The 27361-nt window shown below is 38.7% G+C and overlaps 1 protein-coding gene across 1 annotated transcript in view; it reads right to left on the bottom strand.

Moving 5' to 3' along the window:
• The window catches only part of pde11a (phosphodiesterase 11a), a 44412-nt gene that overhangs the window by 8412 nt on the left and 8639 nt on the right, over window positions 1–27361 (bottom strand). Inside the window, exons 3-18 of the mRNA XM_020634505.3 lie at window positions 25518–25607; window positions 24745–24885; window positions 24509–24573; window positions 22824–22956; window positions 21638–21713; window positions 14011–14078; window positions 13745–13837; window positions 12745–12795; window positions 10426–10572; window positions 10170–10277; window positions 8236–8345; window positions 5382–5472; window positions 2622–2722; window positions 2337–2414; window positions 2080–2143; window positions 1659–1733 (exon numbers count right to left, since the gene is read on the bottom strand). Of these exons, the coding sequence (XP_020490161.1) occupies window positions 1659–1733; window positions 2080–2143; window positions 2337–2414; window positions 2622–2722; window positions 5382–5472; window positions 8236–8345; window positions 10170–10277; window positions 10426–10572; window positions 12745–12795; window positions 13745–13837; window positions 14011–14078; window positions 21638–21713; window positions 22824–22956; window positions 24509–24573; window positions 24745–24885; window positions 25518–25607 (1491 nt within the window). The remainder of the gene's footprint in view (window positions 1–1658; window positions 1734–2079; window positions 2144–2336; window positions 2415–2621; window positions 2723–5381; window positions 5473–8235; window positions 8346–10169; window positions 10278–10425; window positions 10573–12744; window positions 12796–13744; window positions 13838–14010; window positions 14079–21637; window positions 21714–22823; window positions 22957–24508; window positions 24574–24744; window positions 24886–25517; window positions 25608–27361) is intronic.

The following is a 27361-nucleotide window of genomic DNA, read 5'->3' on the forward strand; positions in this document are numbered from 1 at the left end:
AACTAAATGTACTGTGCTTTGAATCCGATTTAAGCTGTTTTCTGAGCTCAAAGGTTAAATTCTCAGAAATATCTTCTTTTAAATAACTTGAATTACAAGCGTCAATTCTGTGCTTTTATCCATGCTGTGTTTTATTGTTTCATTTATTCATGTTGTAAGATGTTCTTACACTGTTGTGTACCTGTTTTTTATTGTTGGATTTTTTTTTTTAGGCACTTTGTAACGTTGGTTTTGATAAGTACTATTGTCAGCTCTCTCAGCTCTCTATAGAATATGATGCTTGGTGTTCTCTGTTGACCCACATGTGTCCAAAAAAAGGTCAAATTAGTTTTAGATTGAACATCTACAGCAGTTATATGCTACATATTAGAAGTGTGGGAAAATATCAATACAGCATAGTATCGCAATATTTTGTGTGGCGATATTACATTGTCTCATGGCCGCTAATTATCAATATTTTTATTATACTAATAGCAAATATACTTTATTAATGTCTAATTGCTGAAGGGGTTGCATAACTAATTTTGAACAAGGTTGCATTGTTAAAAATTGATTAGACTGAAATAATAACAGTTCAGTTTGTGGGGTGATTGCAGGATTTGAAAGGGTTTTACTTTTATTACAATGTTGGTCAGCCTGTGAGCTTGATTTATTTTCCTTTCAATACCTCAAGTAATTATTACTGACAATAAAAACCATGACATCATATGACATGTCCTGGTCCTGGAGTATTTGAACATTATTGTTTGGACTCTTTCACTAAGGTAAGGGATCTGTATACTTCCTTCCTGTTAACTCTTTGATTAAAGACAAAAAAATAAATCTCCCTCCGCTCTCAAAACAATTCACTTCATGTAGCTTACACTCTCTGTTCTGCCTCATTCTCCTGCAGCCTCAGTAAGGCTGTGCTTCAGAGATAGTTACTGGGCGACAACTTAGAAGTTAATATTTCATTTCCAAACACCCACACACACGCAGAGCGGTAAAGGTTTGACATAAGCTGCAACCCTGAGGCTTCTGCATTAGTTATATCAGAGGGGAAGGCAATGTGGCCTGGCTCGATTAGTCCACGGCCATTAATTGCACCCGGAAAGCTGCTGGTTTGTCCCCCCCCTTTAAGAACTTGCAACACAGTTGAGCCTTCAAAGCTCCTCAATCAAATACACAGCGCTCCTCTGTTGTGCTGCTGTGGCTTTAAAAAGCTTATGAATTCAAAAGTCCCTTTTAGGACCATTTCTCTCCTTCTTTTGTTTTGATGCTATTTTTACAACTATATGAAAAAATAAAAGTAATTAACAATCAAAGCGAGAATAAGTGAATGACGCCAACATTTATTGTGTGTTTGCAGTTGACTGAGTAGAGAGGTCAGTGTTTGCTTTGAATCCTATGTAGGAGGATTCTGTTTTTTAAGAATGATTGTTACACAGTCTACAATTTGCTCTTGGCACTGTGCAGCGAGGCAGCAGAGCGGTCACGCTGACAATTCACTTTTCTCGCACTACGAGACACAAGCGCTCATGTTTCCTACACAGTCAGTGTGTTTTTTCAGAGACTGCAGAGAAAATCTATCTTCAGCATCATCAGCTCACTCGTAGGTCACAGAGGTGAAAACAAACTGCACAAAAGTAGAAAAAGCAGAGGTGCTTGGATATACTCACTGAGGGTGTGAGCTTCAGCTCCGATCTCTCTCTGTCGCCCTGCTCAAAGAACTCGCTGGTCACCAACTCAGCCACCTGAAATGAGGGAGAAGATTAACCTATAGGGCTGCAGCTAACGATCTTTTTATTGATTGAAGACCTTCTATTTTTTTCCAAAGACTCAATCAATTGTTTGGTCTATATGATGTAAGGAAAGCTTGACACAGTACAGCCCAAGGTGAAGAAAATGGACTGATTTTCTGACCAACACCCAAAAATCTGAAGACATTCAGTTTCAGACGACTAAAAGAAAATGTTTGGTGTTTTTGATTGAGGATGAAAGTCCCAATAATGGAAACAGTTGCTGTTATTTTTCTTTAACACCACTATTTTGTATTATTAGCATTACTATATATCAGACAGTTAACCCCGTGTTTCTCACCTTGCGGGATATGTCCCAGGGTTTAGTGACAGCACCAAGATCACACGCTGTCATCATCATGGATCTGTAAGAGGTCATACAGACTTTTTTTTCTGGGGGTGTCTTTTTAAATCTTCAGAATCAACTTTATTGGCCAGGTATGTTTACTCATAGAAGGAATTCCACTACAGTTTAACTTTGCTCTCTATGTACAAGCATTAAGACTTTTCACTAAATAATCTTCATCTAAAAGTAAACAAAAGATGCCATATTTTTACCTGCACATGTCTCTATGACCCTTCACATTCCAGTTGTACTCTCCATTGCTGACCAGCTCAAAAAAGATGTTTCTGTTCCTGCAGGGAAACAAGACACAGTGCATGAAGGTGTAAGTCAAATTAAATCCACAAGGGGGCGGTGTTACATAAAAAGAAGCTTGCAAATCGATTGTAAGTGGTGCACAGAAACTGATTCATTGTAATGTAGTTAAAATACTCTGTGGACATCTCCCTGTCAGGAGATTGAATAGTTTGATAAGCGGTGTGGTGTTGAGCAGAACATACTCAAAGTAAAGTGTGAGGTCTGTGGCCAGAATGGACTGTTTCAACAGCTGCATGAGATCACTGTACTCTGTGGACGACAGGTTGGAGAAGATATTGTGACCCTGCGGAGACAAATACAGAGATGACCCTATGATCAGTCTGATCTGTGAACATGTCTTTTTTCAAACCACACACACACACACACACACACACACACACACACACACACACACACACACACACACACACACACACACACACACACACACACACACACATACACACATATACATATTGATATTATATTTAGATTGTGAGAAAAAAAAAAATAGTCAAAAGTAATTGACAAAAAAAACAAAGTTTAGTCACATTAGCAGGTAGACTCCCCCCATTCTTAAGAAGTAAATATCTATGTTTGTAATATGGTAATAATCCTTGTGATGGGAAATCAAAACTAGCCGATGAACCAAAGTAACTCAAAGACTTGAGCTTTCACACCATCAGAGAAGCTGCTTTGGTTTTGCTTAATGGATGTTTTATACACAAGACAGAGCAGGTGTTACTAATAGCATTAACCATTAAGCCCTGATAGTATAACAGTGAGTCAGCAGGAACATTACTGTGTCAGGAGGTATTCCTTTTTTACAAAAACAGTCAAGTGCACAATATTTTCCTTTTAATGTCCAAATTGTAGAAAAGTTTGACACAATGGAACTAAAGAGTAGCTGCTGCTTTTACACTACATTCTGATAACAATCCCAGAGTGCAATGCTTCACATCTAGCAAGCCCAAACAATGTGACAAAATATGCAGTGTGTGTGGTTACAGTTCTTCAAAGCTGCGAAAAACAAATTGCAATAAATAAATAAAGATTATAGGCTGCTTATTAGCTATAACTCACAATTTCTACAACAATCTGCTGTTCTTCATGTTTTTATACAATCTCTGTCTGCAACACGTATTGACTAAATCCAAAATAAATCCAAATGGACATGTCTTCCAAACACTGCATTGGCATGAATTAATCTGAGGGTAAGTGCTAGCTAGCTAAAGCTACATCTGAATGCATCAAAATGTTGTCAAAGCATGGTCATTATACTCAACCATCCATCCTATGGTTTAAAATCTAAACATGGTAAGTAAAAAAGCATTGCTCATTTATTTAAGATATTTTTTCTTCTTTTATTGCTATACATTCAACTTTTCTGATGTATTTATTGTGAATGCTCATTTGGTGATGACATTGTGATTTATTGCATAGTGCAAACATCTCAGACGTGTGTTAATAACATGTATGTGACCTGTCAGTTACTTATGAGAATAATTCACAAGTGTATAAAACCATCCATACCTTCTTTTGAGCAAACTATTTCTCCACCATAACATGCCAAAAAGTTTCAAATAAAAATGGTCTATAATTCCTCAGTTTAACCCTTACTGTAATAAACAGGCAATAATAAAACTGAATGGATGTGTGCAGGGGGAGGAGGGAACCCAGCAGCTGTTAATGAGGAAGCAACATCTCTCACTTGAGGCTCTATGTCATAAAAAAAAAAAAAAAACCTCTCCCCATCATGTATTATACATCCATTCACCACTTAGACTCTGTCCTCTCAAGGAGGGTTTGAACAGATGGATGTGTCTGTCCGTGGAGAAAATAGACGATGTAGAAGTGATAACAGAAAAGGATGAAGATTGAGAGAGTGATAAAGACCTGCAGAAATGAGCAGAGAAGTCAAAATATCGTCTCAGATCACGAGCGACACGAGTGATAGAACAAAGGGATTTAGTGATGTTTGAAAGTTTACATTTTAATCTGTTGGTTTGTGCAAAACAGCCAATTATACTGCAAATTAGCCCCACTATTCATTTATATGCTAATGGGACAGCGTTAGTTCAACCCCAGTATCAACAGAACCCATTATGATATTCTAAGCCAACATTTGTCAGCTCACTGTGTTGTCAGCACCTTGATAATGAAGCCACTGGAACCCCCCCCCCCCCCCCCAGCCTATCCTCCCCTTAGCTTCTCCCTCAAAATGTCTTTAATTACAACTTGATACAAACCCAGTCACCTGGTAAGATGTCTCCCTCAACCAATTACCAGAGAATCTATGGCCTCTGTGATTACGTTGTGAGGCTGCGTGAGCCGTTTCTTCATTAAAGTCGACATTAAAGCAACACATGGATACTGTAAGGTACGGTGGGGAAAAAACATTCATGTTTTTTTTTTGGTTTGTTTGTTTGTTTCTACGAGGGAAGGCTGGCTTTAGGTCTTTTAGCTTCTGCTAGATAGCTAGAAATATAGTAGGTTTGACTTCTGGTTCCTCGACTCCAACATGACTTTACAGCTGAGTATGTTTTCCATGTTTGCACTCAAATGTTTTTTTATCATGTTAAATGTTGTGACATAAAAATCAATTGACATTTTGGGGAAGTATGCTTGCTTCTCATCTACAGTGTGATTAATAGCAGGATCCTTCATCTCAGAATATTTTCTTGAATAATATTCTTCTTGTATGCTGGACTAGTTTTGGCCAGGAGTTAGTAATAAATAAAAAAACGGAGCATTGCAGTCTATTGTCTTTGTTAGAGCATGAAACACGAGAGTAAACACCTAAAACCTTAGAAATAAGGGGTCTTGAAGGAGAAAGTGTTGTTGGTCTTTTTGTTTTTTTTAATTGCCTCTGTATATTTTCAATGTATTGCTCAAACACAACATGCGGTGGAGGTACAACTTCATGGTAACTGCATTGCAGCAGATATTGGAACATAGTGCACCTCGCTCTGCAGGATCATAACAGCGTGGTTGAAGTGGTGGTGCTCCAGCGTAGCAGAGGTCCCATAAAGCAGAGCAAGGGCTGAGCCCGTCCTGGCATACACACACACACATACGCACATGCACACACACACACACACATACAGGGATAGAGAAGAGAAATAGCATAATCAGGATTTAACACATACTGAGAAACAAAGTGTTGAGTCTGTTGTGATTCCCTTACTGATCTTCTACACTTATGGCTCAATATCAAAGAAGCTAGAGAGCTATAACCTAAACTGCAGTAGAAATGCAACAGTTTCACACTGAAGATGATCATTTAATGTGGAGAGGAGACACTTTGGAGAATTCAGCCCGGTGTAGAAGAAGATTTTAAAGAAGAGACTTTGGCAGTTTGTAACTTTTTCCTTTATCATCATTGAACTAACCTATTTGTCTCTGAACAGACTAATGGCTGCGAATAACTTCCGTTAACTAACTTTAATCCACAAACACTGATGGAAATGTAATTTAGATGTGATAAAGCATCACGATAAGGTGCTGGTGGGGCAGTGGTTAGTGTGCGCGCCCCATATATGGAGGCTATAGTCTTCCAGGCGGGTTTCCAGGTTTAAATCCGACCTGTTGTTCCTTTCCCGCATGTCGTTCCCCACTCTCTGTCTCCCTGATTTCCAGCTCTATCCACTGTCCTATCTAGATGTGTGACAATAATCCTCAACTTACAGGTGGAACACAGGAAAACAAAGAAGTAGTGGATCTAACTACACTACTTGTCTGAAGAGTTACATTTGAAAATACCATGTTCCTGCCTAAAACAAAAGGATGTAGACTTCAAACAGCCATCGATCACAAGCTATTGATCTCCCATTAAATATGACTAAATGAATTGAGTAACAGAAAAACTACTTTGACAGTATTTGTCTTTCTTTTTGCCTTTGTTTGTAAAATAACATGAAAAACTATTGAACTAGTGACATTTGCGATAATAAGGACAGTTGGGAGCTCAGTATCTAGCTTTTATTAAATAAACTTATAGCCGGAGGAACAGCTGAACTCTAAGGTTCACATGGTACAACACCAGGAGGATCGGACCCTTCCTGTCAGAGCACAATGCACAGCTCTTCAGCTTATGTTATATCACATACTGACTAATGCAACTTCTTACTGGCAGGTCTCACTGCACGCACATTCAATCCTCTGCAGATGATCCAGAACACAGCAGCACACCTGGTCTTCAACCAACCATAAACAGTACATATCACAGCTGTTCATCTCCATCCTCTAGCTCCCAGTAGCTGCTCGCGTCAAATTTGAAACCCTGTAGCTCCATTAAAAAAGCAACATAAACGGCTCCTCCCTACCTAAACTCCCTCACCCTGGTCTACACTACCTTCCGTCCACTACGCTCTGCCAATCAATCAATCAATTTTCATTTGTATAGCGTCAACTCATAACAAGTGTTATCTTGAGACACTTTACTAAAAAGCAGGTAAAAGACCATACTCATTGTTATGTTACAAAGACCCAGCCTATCCATCATGAGCACTTTAGCAAAGCAGCACCAATGAAAGATGCCTGGTCCAACCGTCACAACAGGGCCGCTAGTCACTAGCTAAACTAGTCTCCTCTGTATCCCCCATTTGGTGGAATGAATTACCAAACTTTTGATCTGCAGAGTGCCTTTCTTTAAGAAAAAAGCTCAAGACCCAACTCTTTCATGAACACCTACACACAAAGAAAGAGTCAGCAGGTGTTTCCTAAACACATAAAATAAAAAAAATAATACTACTCAATCATTACTAACGAGCCCGCCATTAGATGTGTGGTGGTGACTGTTTCTGCAGAGATCCTGTCCTCTGACTGTATGTTGATATTTTGTTTTGTTTTGGTTGACACAAGATGTTTCCGGGCGAGGAGCTGGTCTCTTTCCTCCAGCCAATGACAGCACACAGCTGAGTTTAGGAGGGGCGTACAATTCAGGGATTGGACACACATCAAACCGGCCAACATTACGGACATGGACATAGCATGGATTGGTTTTAACCCGCGGGCGCGGAGTTGGTCTGCCTTCTGTGCAGGTGTCAAACTACGGCAGTTAGCTTGTGCTAGCGTGCTGGCAGTGTAGGTACAAGCAGAAATGTACACACTACATCCTGCAGTGAGTGTGTGCTTCAGGGAGCAATAAGACCAGAAGGAGGGGGTCCAGTTTGAAATGTTGTGTTTACAAGATGAAACGAACAATGCTACTGACTCTACCTTTAATGATGTTGATGATGAAGCTGCTGATGTTGTTGTTAATGATTACATTTTTTTTTTAAATCATTCCTATACAACATGTGCATTGCGTCTCTTGGCTACCTGTCAGCACCTGTGTCTCATCAAACTTGAAGATGTTTGTTGGCACTTACAGACGTTTTCATCATCCTTTAGAGGTACTCGCTTTTGTTTTACTTAATCTGAGATGTTCGTCACTTTGGACAAAAGCATCTGCTAAATAAAACATTGTCACACTGTATTGTCGACAGGAGCCTTTTCCTACTTAACATTTCCTTTCCCTCCCATTACCATCTTAGATCCATTTTAGCTATAATAACCTTTGTGAGGATGGAGAACACTAGGTTTAAGGTTTTATTTGAATGGCAGTATTACCCGCTGATCTGAATGTGTACACACTCATCATTATGCAGACCCTTATATAAGCCTTATACAATCTGCCACTTGGCTCTGCCTGATCTGGGTTGGGCTCCTGCAGCCTGATGCTAAAGGTGGGAAACATGCTGTAAACAGTGCGTTGGAGGGAGTGTGTTTATGTGTGTGTATGGCAGACACACACATTAAGCAGCCAACACTTACTTGGCCTGAAACGCGTTGTTGGTGCCCCGGTGGTCCAAGTCATGGCACACACAACCCACAATAAGCGCTAAGATCTCTACCTCAGTCAGCGTCTCCTGGAAACCCGCCGTCTGATTGGCAGAGAGGAAGGCAGGTCAATGAGAAAACAAACACACACACACACACACACACACACACACACACACACACACACACACACACACACACACACACACACACACACTACTTGATCAAAGCAGCTCTTATTCTACGAAATAGCAGCATTGTCCTAAATAAAAACAGTTTCTCCCAGGTCAGCCAGTGGGGCTGCAGGAACACAGTCAAATGGATAAATAGGTTCTGGAGGCCATGAGCTGAGTGAGTCACTACAGGTCAACATGAGGATAGAGGAAAAGATAGCACGACCCTCAGTCCTCTCATTAGAGCACATGGCGAGAGAGTGGAGGGCCACAGAACAGTTTACACACTGCTATTTCATTCCCCCCTGCCAATAATCAATTCAGATGGGGCTCTGCATTGATGCTGTGTTAAATGAACTACTCTGTGGTGTGTTTGAATAACAGCGCATGTTCGTGAGTGTGTGTTGTCCCAAAGGACTTGATAAAGTAGGCCTGATGAAGTAATTCTCTTGGGGGGGTCTCTGTTCAAACAAATGTTGCTGGTTTGACTCTGCACAGAATTGGCTGTGTGTTTAGTAAGTATCGCAACGAGGCATTAAATGAATCTCAGCTGTTTGGACATAGCTTACAGAATCTTGTCATGTACAAACTTTCTAACCAAGGCAAGGCAAGTTTATTTCTATAGCACATTTCAACAACAAGGCAATTCAAAGTGCTTCACACAAGACATCAGAAGCATCATGACAGAGAAAAGAAAAGAAACATTAAAATAGAACATTTAGAAATCACTGAAATTATTACATCTGAAAATATGTTCAAATTAAAATAATTTAAATGAAATTGATTTAAAAAATTAAAAAATTAAAAAAATTAAAAATTAAAATTAAAATAAAAGAAATAATAAATTAATTAAAAATTAAAAATTAAAATTAAAATAAATTATAGTTAAAAAATAATAATAATAATTACAGTGCAGACTGCAGAGTAAAAGTTTAAAATCTTATTAAAGCTGTTTAATGGCAGCTGTAAACAGATGTGTCTTCAACCTCAATTTAAAAGAGCTAAGAGTTTCAGCAGAGTATCCATACAGGAGAACAATGCTGTCATCATAACCTAAAATGTGTCACTTTTTCTGATCTCATAATGCCATAATAAAAAACCTTACAGTCCATCTCTTAAACTGGTTGTGTGTTACTTTTCTCTTCCCTGTGTGGCAGCGAGAACATAACTTGACCATGCCTGAAGAAGAGCTGTGAGATCCCAAACGTTACTTTTGAAATTAAAATTGCTGGGAGCATTTAATACAGTGTGGGGATCTTTGTTTTAATTCTTAACTTTAGTGAGAACATACAAGCTTAAGACAAATGTCCTCTACCAAACTGAGCACACAAATGGTTATCCTTGTTTGTCCCTGCTGCCAATCCCTGTGTTTTTTATTCCTCACGCTCTATACTACTCCTGTTGCTCCCATCTTCAGCTCATATCAGTGCTGGGTGATAAGAATCATTACCGGTGTACCAGTGGTCAAATATTGCTGCAACAACAGAATCTAAAACTACACGATGCTGTGACATATGGAGAGATTTATCTGGACATTAAAGGCTTAACAAACACTCAGTGAACTTGTTCTTCAAGGTCTTGAACAAAACAGATTTTCATTTAAATGTAAAACTATGGAACCTAGTTGTTAAAGTATCTATGCAACAAGTACCTTTACAGAAGTAAAGTAAGTTATCTAAGAGTATGAATGTTTTCTTATTCCACAGTGTCTCTGACTGAAATAAGATCTTTTAGTTACAGCAGCACGATACCTACCGTTAGCATGGCAAACATGCACTGGCAGACATTGAAGGCATGTCTCCAGTTGTGATAGAGAACCATTCTGTAGTTTTTCCTGACAGTCAGCAACCATCTGCACAACGTCTGCAGGGGAAGACAGAGAGACGAATGAGCACACGGGTCAGCGGTCGTCATGAGGATATGTCAGCACTGTGCTTCTAAAAGGAACAGGCTTCTGGGTAAATTCAGTCATATATTGAATTAAAATAGACGACGAAGTGAGAGCTCGCACCTCATAGTCAATCTTAAATTTCTGCACCATTCCTAACTCCATGAACATCCTCAGAGCGGCCGTTATCATGGCGTCGACGTCCAGAGAGAAATCGTCAAAGGAGAGCATGTCGATGCCCAGCTCGCAAACCAGAGGGATGTTAGCAGCCTGTTTCAGGGGTGTGAGAGGAAACATTCATTAGGAACGAGAATATGAGGTCAGAGAGCATGGGAGGATTAAGAGGTCAGGGGACGCTGTGCCATTTTCAGATGATACATGGAAACATGGAGATATGCTAATTAAGACTCTGAGGACTAAGAGGGTTAAGATTAATGAGGGAGCTTAGCGGAGGATTGTTTACTTTCTGATCTCATTGATAAACCTATCTGTGCAACAGTAATCATCCACTGCCCTTTTTTATATTATTCAAACAAAACGTGGAAGACATATGTGGTTACAATTAACCAAATGCATCCTGAAGCTTCTGTGTCTTCTATGTTCAAAGTGTACAAAGTGATCTAACGAGCACACGTCTCTTCTGCCTCTTCCTCTGCATTCATAACTCGACTATTTCACGCTTTCTAACCTGCATCTCATTCCAACAAGTTGAAGCTCTCTTACAGATCTGTGTCAGTGTTTCTCTCTCACTTCTCTATCGGGCCATCAGAGCTCCACGTTTTCCCTGTCAGGTCAGCTGGTACTCTGCTCTCTCTTAATTCACATCCGCAGGTTACTAAATGTCAGCCAGGTTTGTTTTGCACTCTGGTTGAATCCCAGTCCTCCATTAGGCTTCATATGTTGAGTAGTTATGAAAGAAAGTGTGTGTGTGTGTGTGTGTGTGTGTGGGGGGGGGGGGGGGGGGGGGGGTGTAAGGAAGGAGGCAGGCAGCTGGTGGATTGGGAGGCTGAAGGATCACACCAGCACGCTGGAAAGCCGGGATCCTACTCTGCAGTAATGGCCACAGGGGAAAATCCTCCACATGAAAGTGCAGGAAAATAGGTCATATCTATATTTCAGAAATGTCATGCCAATTAAAAATGTAGATATTTTGATTTTTCCATCTTTATAAATAATGCATAGAGAATAATGGCCTATTGATTGGAATAATTTACTCCAAATATCACAATTAGTTTATTTTCATTGTGGAATTCTCAGCCTCGATGTATGCTACCCCACAGCTCTTTGCAAGAACTGGAGAATGAAATCTTGAAGTCAGAAAGCCAATAACTACTTTCTATTGCCATAGTCTTTTTTCCCCCATTTAAGATAGTGAGACATTGTTACTTCATTAGATGAGATTATATATCTCAATGATGTAGCTCATGGGCAAAACTAATTCATTTTAAGTCAAGTTTTTCTTCCCATAACACTCATAACAATGAGCCTTTAATATCTTTGATTTTCTCTAATATGTCTTAATTGAACTCAGTATAAAGCCTATGCATTGCATTGAAAAAAGTGGAAAACAATAAAAAAAAATTGATCATGGCAATTACATGCACCACCAGAGCAAACCTGATGATCACAAATTGAGAATGTTTGCATGGTGGTATGAGGATTTGTTAAAGTAGGTGAGGTATGGTAAGAAATTACTTCATCCATTTACACAATATCTTTTATATTTAGGCAAAAACAACCATAACATGATGTTTACTTTAAGTTATTCGTCCTTTCTTATCATAAGAGGACATTTCACCCAGGGCAATACTGGGGTTTATTGATTACTTTTAGCCATGCTTTAATAGGGGAGGTCTACAGCCCAAGAGAATACACTTGATCAGTTTTTGGTCACACAGGGAGAAATCTCTATTCATTTGGAGCAGTTTGCTTGTCGAGGGTTCAAAATTCAGGAAATACAACTTTTGACGGGAAAGCGTCTGTTGCATATCGTTACAATATTTGTGAATGATTGTATGTTGCTTAAGAATTTTCACAATGTAGCAATATGTTGGTTTGCTGTAATCTGATTGGACAAATAGAGCTCCATGTTTTGTGTTATTTTAGGAAACTTAGGAAAAAAATGTATTTGATGGTATCAACTGTTTTGACAAAAGAATCGACGTTTCAGCCCCATAAAATACTTTTTTATCTCAGTCTGTAAAAGATGATTTTGATTGTCAAATGTCTACAGAAGTAAAGACACAACTGAACTCTATTGTTTAATTTATTTGGGTCACTTATAAGTATACCAGTCTCTGACTCAAATTGCAATGTTTTATGTGAGTTAACTTCAATGTCTCTGTTGAGCAAAGTATTTGAAAAAATTTAACCTCTGGTTTGTATTGACAGAAAAAAAAAGATAATCGAAACCTTTAATAATGAAAACTGATTATGTGTTACCTTGAATTTATCAACTTCCGTCTTGGAACAAGTGGCATGGTAAGACAGCACCTGCAAAATAATTACATAAAGTCATGCAATGTGTATTTTAAACCATTAAAATAACCTCCAAGTCTCGAGCAAAAGAAAAACTTTGGCTGTGGCTGGAAAATAGTGCACACAACCTTTACAGGGATACGCTGGATCATCTTCTTTATGAGCAAGTCGACCCTGGTCTCTAGAACAGTCTACAAGAGCAGCGATGTCAGCCCTGATTCCATCGCCATGTTCCCTTCATTTCCTGAGAGAAATACCTCACACAGACCTGCAGCTGCTTATTTGATCATAAATGCTCATGTTTATTCAGTGCTGCCAGAAGCAATGCATCTACATATGAGTTAATTCTGTTCCCCTCCTTTAAACGCTCTCTCTCTCTATCTCTCTTCTCTGCTTCCCCTGTTGTGAAAAAGAGCCGTCCTAACTACTATAATGCACCTGAAAGATCCCCATTGTAATCTAAGGACAAACTGTAAAGGCTGACTTGTGCTGAATGGCTGCATACTGCAGGGCAGATGAGGGATTGCTTTTCACTGCCTCTCATTAATTCTCAATAAAACCTTTGTGAGAAGGTTATCTGCAAAGAGAGATCAGCATTTTTTTTTTCATGCGTAGATTCTTGTGGAAATATGAGTTTAAAAAAATGAGAGAAAAAAACGGAGCCAAGCACACAGACCACTGAGAGAGAGGAAGTAAGAAGAGTTTGTATATTTGCCAGGCAGCAGTGGTGAATTCCACTGACTTCTGGGTAAATGTTTCAGCACAGAACATATGTTGACTAAAAATTAAAATGAAGGCACAATTATAGCTAATGGGAAGAACGGAGAGGACGCAGAGGGGAAAACATATCTGAAGGAGGGAATGAGGAGAGGAGCATAAAGAAAGTAAAGCAGAGCACAAATCAACGCTTTGAAAACATTTCCAAGTTGTAGCTAAAGCATGAAATCAAACGTTTTGTGCTTACATCTAAAGCTACAGACTGCTTGGCCCAAGACTTCTTCACCTGGTCGTACATGATGGTGTTGTTGATGCCGAGCCCACAGAAGATCACAAATGCCTAAAATAAGTAGAAAAAAAACAGACGTTCTCAATAACAACATTACACTTTAAGGCATCGTTTGAAAAATACAGAATTTTTTTTTTTTTTATTTAATTTTCTTTTTTAAAATGTTATACTTGAGTAATCCCAGAGGGGAAATGCAGAAAGAGACAAAGAATGAAGTGTAGCACCTCAAAGAGACGCTGGTCTGCGTCGTCGAATGGTTTCCCATCCAGCCTGTTCAGCACTTGGGCAACACCTGTTACACAAAGTCAGTTGATGCTCTCAATAAAGATGAATGTTTTTAAGCTTGATATTAGCGAGGCTCCACATAACCTGTAATTAAAAGAGGATCAAACCCACACATTCCCTGCCAACTGAAAAGCATCCATTATTCATGTAAATTAGGCACAAGACACAAGAAATAGCAGTTCATCCAGATATTATATTTAGTGATATCTATTGGGTAAATTTAAAAAAAAATGTGTATACATGCATGGTTACACAAAATAACCAAAAATGTAGCACTAGTGAATGAGCTTTTAATTAACGCTATCTTATCCGGTTGTTGTCCACACTGTTGCAGCAGGAGTGAAGCCTTTCTTTATTTGACAGCAGTGTTGCCTATTTAGATGACTTCACTCATCATGTAATTAAAAACAGAGCAAAACTACGTTGATAAAGCATAAACATTTAATTTAAAGAGACTGACCTTATTGTCCCTTAGAAATTATTTTTAAAAAGCAATTAAACAACACATGGGGGGGGGGTGTCCCTGTGTGGTCACATCATGAACTTTAAAGGAGCAATATGTAACTCTGACACCTGGTGTTTGAAATGAATACTGCAGTTCAAATTCTAAACATTGTAGAGAGCTGTCTCCCCCCCGCCCCCTCCTCTCTAGAGTCGAGCTGCATGCAGGTTGCCATGTCGCGGACACTGGAGCTTCAGTGTTTAGCCTGCTCTGCATTGGTCAACTCTAACCTCTCTCCATTTTTTCAAAAGCATCTCCAATATTTATCCTAGTTTTGCCACGTTTCTGGTCGTGGTAGTTGTTAGAAAAATGACGAGGATTTTTAGAGTTAAATAGCAGTTAGATTGCCCGCTTTCATCGCTGTTGGTTTGTTGTTTGCCTGGCAAACTGAGGGGAGCGGGCCAAAACGGCAGCATAGGGGTGCCTTAAAACCGCCTACTTCTCTGGTCAAAAAAAGAAAAAAGGACCCTAAATAGGCTTTGAAGGAGGACATACGGGCTGCTGCATTGTTCTCATATAAGCCAGTCCTTCAACATATCACAATGTCTGATGATACAGAAAGGTCATTTTATGATTTAATTCAGGAGACATATTGTTCCTTTAACTACCATATTCCAAATGTCAAAAAGCAAAAACTTGTTGTAAAAAGTGTTTTTGTTTACGATTCCCAGAAATATGAAAGAAAATATTACTTTAGTATACAGCTCCATTATTACTGTAGTTTCTTTAGGTAATCTGATTTGACTATTTTACTTAATTTAAGGTAAATTAAACATTTATTATCGATATAAACCCAGTTGATATAACTTGTATGACTAAATTACTATCCACTTTCACAAGAACCTCATATTAATGCCCTGTCAGTTTTAAGATACATGACCCCATTCGTAGATTACATTACATTTAATATGATTCATTATGAATTGTGAGGTGGTAGAACTTTAAGAGAAGTCAAATTTGGCACTGTAGGTCAGAAACATATTGTCACATAATATATGATGCCTCATTTACAAAGATTACAGTCAAAGCCAGCTGCATTCACATTTCCCCCTCCAACCCTCCCTCCATTTAAACATCAGGTACACCTCAGACAGCCAGCTACTCAATCACAGGGCTGTAAATAGTAGTTTAAGGATCACATTCACATGTTGTCAGGCTAACACTCGCAAAAATGAAATTTTTTGTTAAAGAGCAAAGAGGTCGCTCTGACAGCATTATTTTTTTTTTTAAGATTTATTTTTTATGCTTTAGAAATCAAGGAGGGAGAGAGAGAGAGAGAGAGAGAGAGAGAGAGAGTGGGGAATAACGTGCGGGAAAGAAGCCGTGGGCTGGATTCAAACCCGGGCTGTCCGCTTGGAGGACTAACTAAGCCGGGGCCCGCGCACCAAACACTATGCTACGGGCGATCCAACACATACTCAATTTTGAGTAATGATACTAAAGTTTGCTCAAGTTTAAGCCACCTTTCTCTGAATTAACACCCACATCATAAATTTCTAAAAATAGATTGCAAGCATGCAAGCAAAGCCAATATTTTATACAGCTAAATCATTTCATAAATAGTCATTCTTAAAACACGTTGTACACCGGTTATCTTGCAAAGCAAGATTGATGGTGTATTGAAAGAGGATGTGCTAGCATTAAACCTCATAACCATTGTTGTCACACCATGATTTCTTAGGCTACATCTTGACAGAGATGTCTGTAACCTTGGAAAATGACAAAAGGACATTCATGCTGACTTAATGCATCCTTGACTTGAGAATTTCATCTCGCTTTGTTTGGATAATAGTTTTCCACTCCTGATCCTCAGGTGCCACCCACACACATTTCTCTCTCCCCTTACTCTCTGTTCTTCTTCCTCTTCCTTCCTACAGACACACACACACACACACACACACACACACACACACACACACACACACACACACACACACAGGTCTTAACCATCCATCTGCAATAGAAATGCTGATCACTTTGCACTCGAATAAAACTAATGACTTCCTGCGTCAGATCTCAGTGGACCAAATGGAGCTGCTATCGTTGCTCCTCCCTGCAATATCCAGCACTAAAAACCAGAGGAAAGATCAATGATTTATCAGAGTGTCAGTGTGGTGTTGGGGCCCGGGGCTGATTCACAATCACATAGCACACAGCCAGAAACAGGGAACTCCATCTCTAAGTGTGGAGTTATGATGCAGCACGCAGAAAAACACACAGATGCAGCCTCAGCTCTCCTCTGCATTATTGTCCATATGAAACTTACATGTGGGCTGCATGATGTTAGAACTTCTAATCTGCATATCTGATCCATAAACTAAATATATGTTGGAAAGTATGTGGACACATCAGTCTTCTAGTTTTGTCCTCCTTTGACATTGTTAAAACTTAAGTGTTTTATTGCTTACTTGAAGATATCATTATTGTTGATGATCAGAGATGTTAAGGTAGATGTGTTCTTTCAACTTTGTGCCAACTTATTTTAAAGGGAATTTCCTTATTTCAACACAACAACCCCTGTGTTTACAAAGCATGGTCCATAAAGAAATTGCTCTAGTGTGTTTGCTGTGTAAAAAACCCCAGACAAAACTGCAACCTCCAAGATATTTGGGATAAACGATAATGCTGACCAGAAACAAGGCCTAATGAAGCGACATCATTGTCTGACATCAACATTGACACATAATTCCACTTCTTTTCAGAAAGTTATCGCGGCACGTTTCCAGAACTTTATCGCAAAACGTCTTCAGAACGTTTTCGCAAAATGTTTTCAGAACGTTATCGCGAAACATTTTCAGAACGTTATCGCAAAACGTTGTCAGAATGTTATCGCAAAACGTTGACAGAACGTTGTCCCCAAACCTTTTCAGAACGTTTGTCACAAACGTCTTCAGAACGTTATCGGAAAACATTTTTAGAACTTTATCGCCAAACATTTCCAGAACGTTATCCCCAAACCTTTTCAGAACATTATTCCCAAACGTTTCCAGAACGTTATCGGAAAACATTTTCAGAATATTATTGCAAAATGTTTCCAGAACGTTATCGCCAAACGTTTACAGAATGTTATCCCCGAACGTTTTCAGAATGTTATTGACAAACGTCTTCAGAACGTTATCGGGAAACATTTTAAAAACTTTATCGGCAAACGTTTCCTGAACGTTATCCCCAAACATTTTCAGAACGTTATTCCCAAACAATTCCAGAACGTTATCGGCAAACGTTATCAGAATGTTATCAACAAACTTCTTCAGAACGTTATCGCCAAACATTTTCAAAACATTATTGCCAAACGTTATCAGAACGTTATTGCCAAACGTATCAGAACGTTATTGCCAAACGTATCAGAACGTTATCCCCAAACCTTTTCAGAACGTTATTGACAAACGTCTTCAGAATGTTATCGGGAAACATTTTTAGAACGTTATAGCCAAACGTTTCCAGAACGTTATCCCCAAACGTTATCAGAACGTTATCACCAAATGTTTTCAGAACGTTATCCCCAAACGTTTTTAGAACGTTATCGCCAAACGTTTTCAGAATGTTTTCTAAACGTTATCCTCAAACGTTTATAGAACGTTATCGACAAACGTCTTCAGAACGTTATCGGAAAATATTTTCAGAATATTATCGCGAAAACGTTTTCAGAATGTTATAGGCAAACGTTTTCAGAACATTATCTATTTATTATTTAGAACTTTATCGCCAAACGTTTCCAGAACGTTATCGCAAACGTTTACAGAACGTTATCCCCAAACGTTTTCAGAACGTTATTGACAAACGTCTTCAAAACGTTATCGGGAAACATTTCCAGAACGTTATCCCCAAACCTTTTCAGAACGTTATTCCCAAACATTATCGCCAAACATTATCAGAACGTTATCGACAAATGTCTTCAGAACGTTATCGCCGAACATTTTCAAACTGTTATCGGCAAGCGTTATCAGAATGTTATTGCAAAACGTTTTCAGAACGTTATTGGGAAACATTTTTAGAACTTTATCGCCAAACATTTACAGAACGTTATTGCCAAACGTTATCAGAACGTTATCACAAAACGTTTACAGAACATTATCACAAAACGTTTACAGAACGTTATCCCCATACCTTTTCAGAACATTATTGACAAACGTCTTCAGAACGTTATCGGGAAACATTTTTAGAACTTTATCGCCAAACGTTTCCAGAACGTTATCCCCAAACCTTTTAAGAACATTATCCCCAAACCTTTTCAGAACGTTATCCCCAAACGTTTTTAGAACATTATCACCAAACGTTTTCAGAACATTTTCAAAACGTTATCCTCAAACGTTTACAGAACGTTATTGACAAACGTCTTCAGAGCGTTATCCTAAAATATTTTCAGAATATTATTGCAAAACGTTTTCAGAATGTTATAGGCAAACGTTTTTAGAACATTATCCCCAAATGTTTTCAGAACATTATTGACAAACGTCTTCAGAACGTTATCGGAAAACATTTTTAGAACTTTATCGCCAAACGTTTCCAGAACGTTATCCCCAAACCTTTTAAGAACATTATCCCCAAACCTTTTCAGAACGTTATTCCCAAACGTTATTACCAAACGTTATCAGAACGTTATCGACTAACATCTTCAGAACGTTATCGCCGAACATTTTCAAAACGTTATCGCAAAACATTTTTATAACGTTATCGCAAAAAGTTTTCAGAATGTTATCCCCAAAAAATTTTAGAACGTTATCGCCAGACGTTTTTAGAACGTTATCACAAAACGTTTACAGAACGTTATCCCCAAATATTTTCAGAACGTTATCCCCAAACGTTATCAGAACGTTATCGCCAAATGTTTTCAGAACGTTATCCCCAAACCTTTTCAGAACGTTATGCCCAAACGTTTTTAGAACGTTATCGCCAAATGTTTTCAGAACGTTATCAACAAACGTCTTCAAACATTTTCAGAATATTATTGCAAAACGTTTTCAGAATGGTATAGGCAAACGTTTTTAGAACATTATCTATTTATTATTTAGAGCGTTATCATAAAACGTCTTCAGAACGTTATCGCAAAGCATTTTCAGAATGTTATCGCAAATTGTTTTCAGAATGTTATCGCAAAACGTTTACAGAACGTTATCCCCAAACGTTATCAGAACGTTATCGAGAAACGTCTTCAGAAAGTTATCGCCGAACATTTTCAGAACGTTATCACAAAACGTTTACAGAACGTTATCCCCAAACCTTTTCAGAACGTTATTGACAAACGTCTTCAGAATGTTATCGGGAAACATTTTTAGAACGTTATAGCCAAACGTTTCCAGAACGTTATCCCCAAACCTTTTCAGAGCGTTATTCCCAAACGTTTTCAGAACGTTATTTGCTAACCCTTTAAGAACGTTATCCCCAAACGTTTAAAGAACATTATCGACAAACGTCTTCAGAACGTTATCGCAAAACATTTTCAGAATATTATCGTAAAAAAACCTCAGAATGTTATCGCAAAAGGTTGTCAGAACCTTATTTCCAAACGTTTCCAGAACGTTATCGCCAAACGTTATCTGAACGTTATCGAGAAACGTCTTCAGAACGTTATCGCCGAACATTTACAAATCATTTTCAGAACGTTATCGCGAAAAGGTTTCAGAACGTTATCCCCAAACGTTTTCAGAACGTTTTCAAAACGTTCTCCCCAAACATTTACAGAACGTTATCGACAAACGTCTTCAGAACGTTATCGACAAACATCTTCCGAACGTTATCGGAAAACATTCTCAGAATATTATCGCAAAATATTTTCAGAATGTTATAGGCAAACGTTTTTAGAACATTATCTATTTATTATTTAGAACTTTATCGCCAAACGTTTCCAGAACGTTATTGCCTAACGTTTACAGAACGTTATCTCCAAACGTTTTCAGAACGTTATTGAGAAATGTCTTCAGAACGTTATCGGGAAAGATTTTTAGAACTTTATCGCTAAACGTTTCCAGAACGTTATCCCCAAACCTTTTCAGAACGTTATCCCCAAACCTTTTCAGAACATTATTCCCAAACATTATCGCCAAACGTTATCAGAACGTTATCGACAAACGTCTTCAGAACGTTATCGCCGAACATTTTCAAAATGTTATCGCAAAACATTTTTAGAATGTTATTGCGAAAAGTTTTCAGAACGTTATCTCCAAACATTTTTAGAATGTTATCGCCAAACGTTTTCAGAATGTTTTCAAAACATCATCCCCAAACGTTTACAGAATGTTATCGACAAATGTCTTCAGAACGTTATCGCAAAACGTTTTCAGAATGGTATAGGCAAACGTTTTTAGAACATTATCTATTTATTATTTAGAACGTTATCGCAAAACGTCTTTAGAACATCATCGCAAAACATTTTCAGAACGTTATCCCAAATTGTTTTCAGAATGTTATCGCAAAACGTTTACAGAACATTATGCCCAAACGTTATCAGAATGTTATCGACAAACGTCGTCAGAAAGTTATCACCGAACATTTTCAGAACGTTATCGTAAAAAGTTTTCAGAACGTTATCGCAAAACGTTTACAGAACGTTATTGCCAAACATTATCTGAATGTTATCGACAAACGTCTTTAGAACGTTATCGCTGAACATTTTCAGAATGTTATCACAAATTGTTTTCAGAATGTTATCGCAAAACGTTTACAGAACGTTAAAAGTGTTCAGTTAATTGAGTGGCAGATGTATTATGGCTCATCTGGCGAGTTAAACAAGTGGAACTAAGAATTTGCGGCAGGGTACGTACATTCTCACATCACGCTGATTTTTATACATCCTGACGCATGCACACAGCGTACTCAACATTTTAGTGCGCACACACCGTTTATACATGAGGCCCCTGGACTTGTTTTTTTGATGCATGTCTACCCCCACTCTCTCCTCCCCACATTTCCTGTCTTTCTTTAGCTGTCCTGTCCAACAAAGATAAATGCCAGAAAAAAACATTTACATATATTTATATTTGTCTAACTTAAATAAAATTTTATAAACACATGCACTGGTATATCACATACTATCAGAGAAAATGAAGCTCTGTTTGTGAACTTACCAATGATTTGGTGGTTGCTGTTCCATATGGGCACACAAAGTACAGAGCGGATGTGGAAGTCCGAGAACTGGTCTGCCTGAAACGAGTGAGAGTTTAAGTATGGTATGAAGAGAGGATAAGCATATTGACAAGAATCATGTCTTATAAAACTTAAACCTCAAATGTTTACATCAACAAAAAAACACCTTATGCTTCAGAATATTACAATGGACTTAAACAATTTTTTCTGACATATTACTGAGTGAACAAATAATCAATAATAAAGAACATATCTGCCCAATTAGTCAAAAAATAACATAATGTTTTGGTCTCTCCTCACTTATTTTTTCTCTTCTGCCAGTTCAATACTCAAATCAAAGTTGTGCTCATTCTAAACCACCTGTATTTTATTTAGAGAAGAATAGATAAGTACATGCTTCACCTCTAATAAAGAGGCTACACAAGATGTAAGAACCAAACGCAGCTTAAAGTAAGTACCCTTAACTTCAGTGAGAGCCTTTAAAAGCTCTCCAAACAGAACTTTCACAGCGTGCAGATCGATGCAGTTGACTGCCACGCTAGCTGCTGAGGGATTCTGTTTGGATCTAAGCAGCATCAGCACCTCCTGCTTCTGCTGCTGCTGCAGGTGTCACTTCATGGGCCTTTTATCCAACAGAACAATTGACAGATAGAAAAATATGGTTGAAAAAAAAGTGACGTTGGGTGTTTAAAAAGGAATGTGTGGTCCTAAAGACAATCTCAATTTGAATCCTTGTGCAATCATCAGACGACCAGTCCTTAGGTCATTAGAGCTTAAGATCCAATTAATTAGTGCTACTGTCATGAGACCACCTAGAATGTAATGTACACACAGCAACATAAACTGATAAATAGCTCAGGAGGAGCTACGGCTAAAGACTGACATCCAGAGTCTCCTCTAGATTTGTCTGAAACCATGTCTCCTCATCAAAAAAATGTCCTTATTAAATAACATGCTGACATCACTCCCCTGGTGCTATCACAGTCCTTAATGAATCCCATGTGACTTCATTGACTCGCAAGTGACATTAACATGTGAACTTCTAGCAGAGGGTTTAAATGCCCATGACTACACACTAAACAGTAGATATACTGCTGTCATACCGGTTTTCTTAATCAGAGATCCTTTCACATGGAGAAGTTGAAGGGTTATTTACTGTGTGTTTACCTCAGCATCAAAGCGAGGATCCTGATAGGCATCACTGATGTTCACGGGGAGTCCTGTGGATGCAACCAGCTCTGCAATGCTGTTGTTGATGAGCCAGTCTGAGTAGGAGGATTTCTCCATACTGTCTTTGAAACTAGGGTTAGAAAAGAAAAGAAGATAAAAGTAACAGAGCAGGAGAAACAGCACTGGGCCTAATTTGTCCACTCTTGTTTTTTTGGGGGGGGAGGGGGTTGAACCTTAAAGAAATCAAACACTCCTGTAGTTGATTATTTTGTCATCATGAGCATGTATTTGTTATTGGATTCAATTTAAAGATGTTTTATCGTCATAGCGTGAAGCTTGTATTTCTCCAGGTAGACTCTCTTATACATGGACTTCAACTGAATGAACTTCTCGTACAGTTTGTATCAGTGAGCTTCTCCTGCAGTTTATGGAACCATGAAAAGTTAATTGTGCGATTCTCTTCCTCATTGCCAAACGCCCCCACAATGAGCCACAGAAACACCTGCATAGCTGCACAGACTTCCCATTCATATTTATTGCGGGGAGCTGCTGCTGCAAGGTAAACGTTCACTGTGGCTCACTTTGTCTTTCAGGATTAGAAATAAAGACGGAGAGACACCGATGTCAGAACTTTTGAATGCCTTTGATCTATGGATACAGCTGTGTGAGGCTGTGAAAAAAATCCACTGCCCAGTCGGGAATAAACCTTATCTGTGTGATGGTAAGGCGTATTACTCCCTTTTTTCTTTCCTGCTCCCTCTCACCTCCCTCGTCTCATGTCAGTCATTTAGCTGCCACAGACACACTAACAGCACTGTACACTCACTCAGCATCATCCTCCCCATTGGGGCAGCTGGAGATTGTGAGGCACATAAGAAATCCTAGTTAGCTTGCCTTTTGACACCAAATTTATTCACTTAATTACACACATAAATCCTCACAGCAGCAGCCCTTGTTATTCATACGACGTGAAGCCTTTGTTAGACCAGTGTGATCACATAGATACTGTATGTTTGTCTTTTCAGCTTTGACTGAATTGTGCCATTTTATTCTAACAATCAACAGCTGGAATTTTCTTGAATTATTTTATTTTATTATATAGCATTTCTTTGTTTGCTACTTATTTCTTATTATCTGTATTTCTTATTATCTGTATTTCTTATCTTACAATACATTTTTTTAAATTACTGTTGCTGGTTTTTTTTGTTCAACTGCCTTGAAGTGACCATATCAGTTATGGCAAGTGCAGGACTCAGGGGATAATTTCCTTTCCTTTCAGTGTTGGTTTTCATCCATAAACATCCCACACAATATTAAGCCTCTGTTTCTCCACTCAGCCGTGCCTAGCAGTGGAGAGAAGCAGCAAAACCCAATTAAGTGGGGCTCCTACAGTATGCCTTCTATTCACAATCCGCATATTACTCCCACAGCACTACAGAATATTCAATTTTACACTCCCCTTATTTTTAGTCCTTGATGGAAGCTTTACAAATTCAAACAAGACTCGGCACAGAATATAAAGGTGCTGTGGAGCCGAGGGCAGATGGTGCAAATATGACTATTTAGTGAAAAGGTTGCTGGTATGAGAAGTTGAAAAAAAGGAAAGAAAAGCTACGTCTTTTATCAAGCCAGATGTTATCGAAGAGCTACACAGATTACTATTACAGAAACACTTTACATACCTGCTTTCTGTGTCCGCACTACACTTAGGGGACAGGAGCTCAAACGACTTGGTGAACTTCACCACCTGACACATTTGAAAAGGTAAAGGAGAAATCATTAAAGCTTTTGGATAAAATTGCATGAAGTTGCACAGCATTCATGGATAATAAATTGAGGCGGGTAGAAAGAATGAAATGCACACGAACACACAAATGTTCAGACAGATAGCAGAGGGAGAAAAAGACAAAAACAGTACCGGTGATTCAATGTCCTCCAGCAACTGAACAGAGCAGCGCTCACACTTTAGCAATGTCTGGGCACGGTGCATGATTTTCCTGACAATCTTCTCCAGGTCAGTCTGCTCCTCAAACAGGTCATTGACTACCTCCAAGAGTGCCTGAACAGCAGTGAGGGAAAAAGATGCCACTTATTCTGTACAACCTGAACTGAAATCTGTCAGCAGGTAACACAGAGAACCTTTCAATAAAGATGTTTTGCCTCGCTCAGCTGTTAGAGCTTGATTCTTTTTTTTTTTTACTGTAATCCTTAACCCATAAACCACCAGGATGAAATAACATGATGAGTTTCTCCAATAAAAGTTAATTAGGCCCTTTATCTTAAACGGTGCCAATCCAATTTAATACACAAACACATACAAATCATACGGTGTAAAGGGAGCTCTCCTCGTTTCTCTCATCTATCCACTCAGCTGTGTTCTCATTATGTTCTCTTCCATCACAGATCAATGTGTGACATGAATTAGTGCATCTCTTAACACTCCCTGGGAGATTTAGATCCTGGGCCGGGCCCTGCTCTGGAAACAGGCCCATCCCCCACTACACATCCAGAGAAAGTGTCCATGCAGGGCTGCATGCTGCTCTGTGATCCCCACTGCAGTGGCAGCAAGTGGGCTGATACTGATCAATACTCAGCCTCCATGTCAGCATCGGGGGGGAAGTAATGCTGATCCTAGGTATGGGTGGGTGGGTGGGTGGGGGATATTCTCCTAGTCAACCCTGCTGGCCTTACCCGACTCCTGTCATACTCCTTCCTTGAGGCGGCGAAGAGTTGGGCGTTGGAGATCGCGATACCACAGAATGGCAGGTACATCTGCAGCACCTGTGGACATATGACCGACTTATTAAAATGTGTTCTATCAACAGACCCACATCCATGAAAAGCATGGACATTTATCAAAGATGTGATATCATTACTGTTTATTATTTACATTTATTTCAAGCTAATCTGTATGGCTAGCACTATTAGCACAAACAATATGGTTTTAGGAGAGGGTTTCTTCAGTCTACATTTAGCACAACATCTAACACAGCCCTGTCGATGGTTTCACATTATAATCCTGTGCACAGAGAGCAGAAACATGAACAAGAGGATGGTAATAAGAAGGAAGTAGAAGACTTGTAAGTTGGTTAAAAAAAGATTTGCAAACATTCCATTAAGACATTTTGTTGGACTCCAGAGATACAAATGTTTTTTTTAAGAAACACTGATTGGTTGGAAAGACTCTGTATGGCACCTGCAACAAAAACAAGCATTCGAGCAACATTTTCATCTGAGAAAAACATATGTTTTGAATTACAATAAAAGAGAAAGAAACAGCCCTATATTGGCTTCATTACTTGCTAGGACAAATAAATCAATTCAACTGACACATTAGCAGTTGACTGATTAGTCTGCCATACGAGGCCTTGGGCTGATAACATAAAGTTCCTTATTTCATTCATACTTTCTTCACATTAATAATGTGATCACTTGATGTGGCCAAATGGCTGTAGTTAATATGTGTCCTGAAATTGAATCAACGCCTTACTAGTTTGTAATCGAACTACATTTTTCTTTCTTCCTCACCCTTGTTGATTCATAATAAACATCAATATGCAGGAACGTGCAGAGAGGCAGCTGCTGTTCAGACAGCTTGGATTTGAACACACAGGGTGAATTCTATATGACTACAATCACCCGACAGTGCAGCCTTATCTGAAAGACGCTTAGCCCCGTTAACATAGAATCAACACAGTTTGGGTTGTGCACTTCCTCACTCCGCCTGTTTGTTTGGTTATCTAACTAGAGCATCTGGCCGCTGTGTAAACAACACAATCACTACGACACACCCACTGATATTTACCAGCCTCCAGTGTGACCTGAGGGCAGGGACACAACTACAATACATGAATAGGAAGTCACTCAGCTGCGGACGCTGATACAGGGATATCTGTTTTACCTTTCAGAAACATAGTGTATCAGTTACGCCTCAAGAACAGATTCCTGTAGTGCTGTAAGGGTAATTAGGAAGGTTGTCACAACTACAACAATATTTGGGATGTAGTTCACAGATTCGAAAGAATGAATGACCCCATGTTTGGTGATTTCTTCAGTTTGATAAGCAGCAAAGTCATTTACTAATCTTGACTATTCACATGTTTTTTGTTTTTTTATAAACATATTTTATTGCCATTTTATAAGGTTTCAGAACACATAACAATACAATGACATCCTACAAGTTTCCTATTAAGCCACCCATCCTACCCCTCCCCCTCCCCCTGCCACTCCACCCCCACAATGACAATTCCATCAATAAGACACAACAATTAAAAACAGTACTAATAAAGTAAATTAAATAATAAGAGGTAAATTGGTGCAAAATCAATAATACTACAAGAAATAATAACATAAATAATAATAGAGTAAAAATAATATTAACACTTACAATAAATATAAATAAATAAAATAATAATAATAATAAGATTAGTCCAATTCTTTTCTCCTCTTTACATACGTTTTATATGTTTAAGAAAACATACTCTATGTTTGTTAATTAAACAAATATTCAGTACATTGAGAGCTTCTCCCAGGCT

This window comes from Labrus bergylta, chromosome 13 (genome assembly GCF_963930695.1).
Source record: "Labrus bergylta chromosome 13, fLabBer1.1, whole genome shotgun sequence".
Taxonomy (NCBI): domain Eukaryota; kingdom Metazoa; phylum Chordata; class Actinopteri; order Labriformes; family Labridae; genus Labrus; species Labrus bergylta.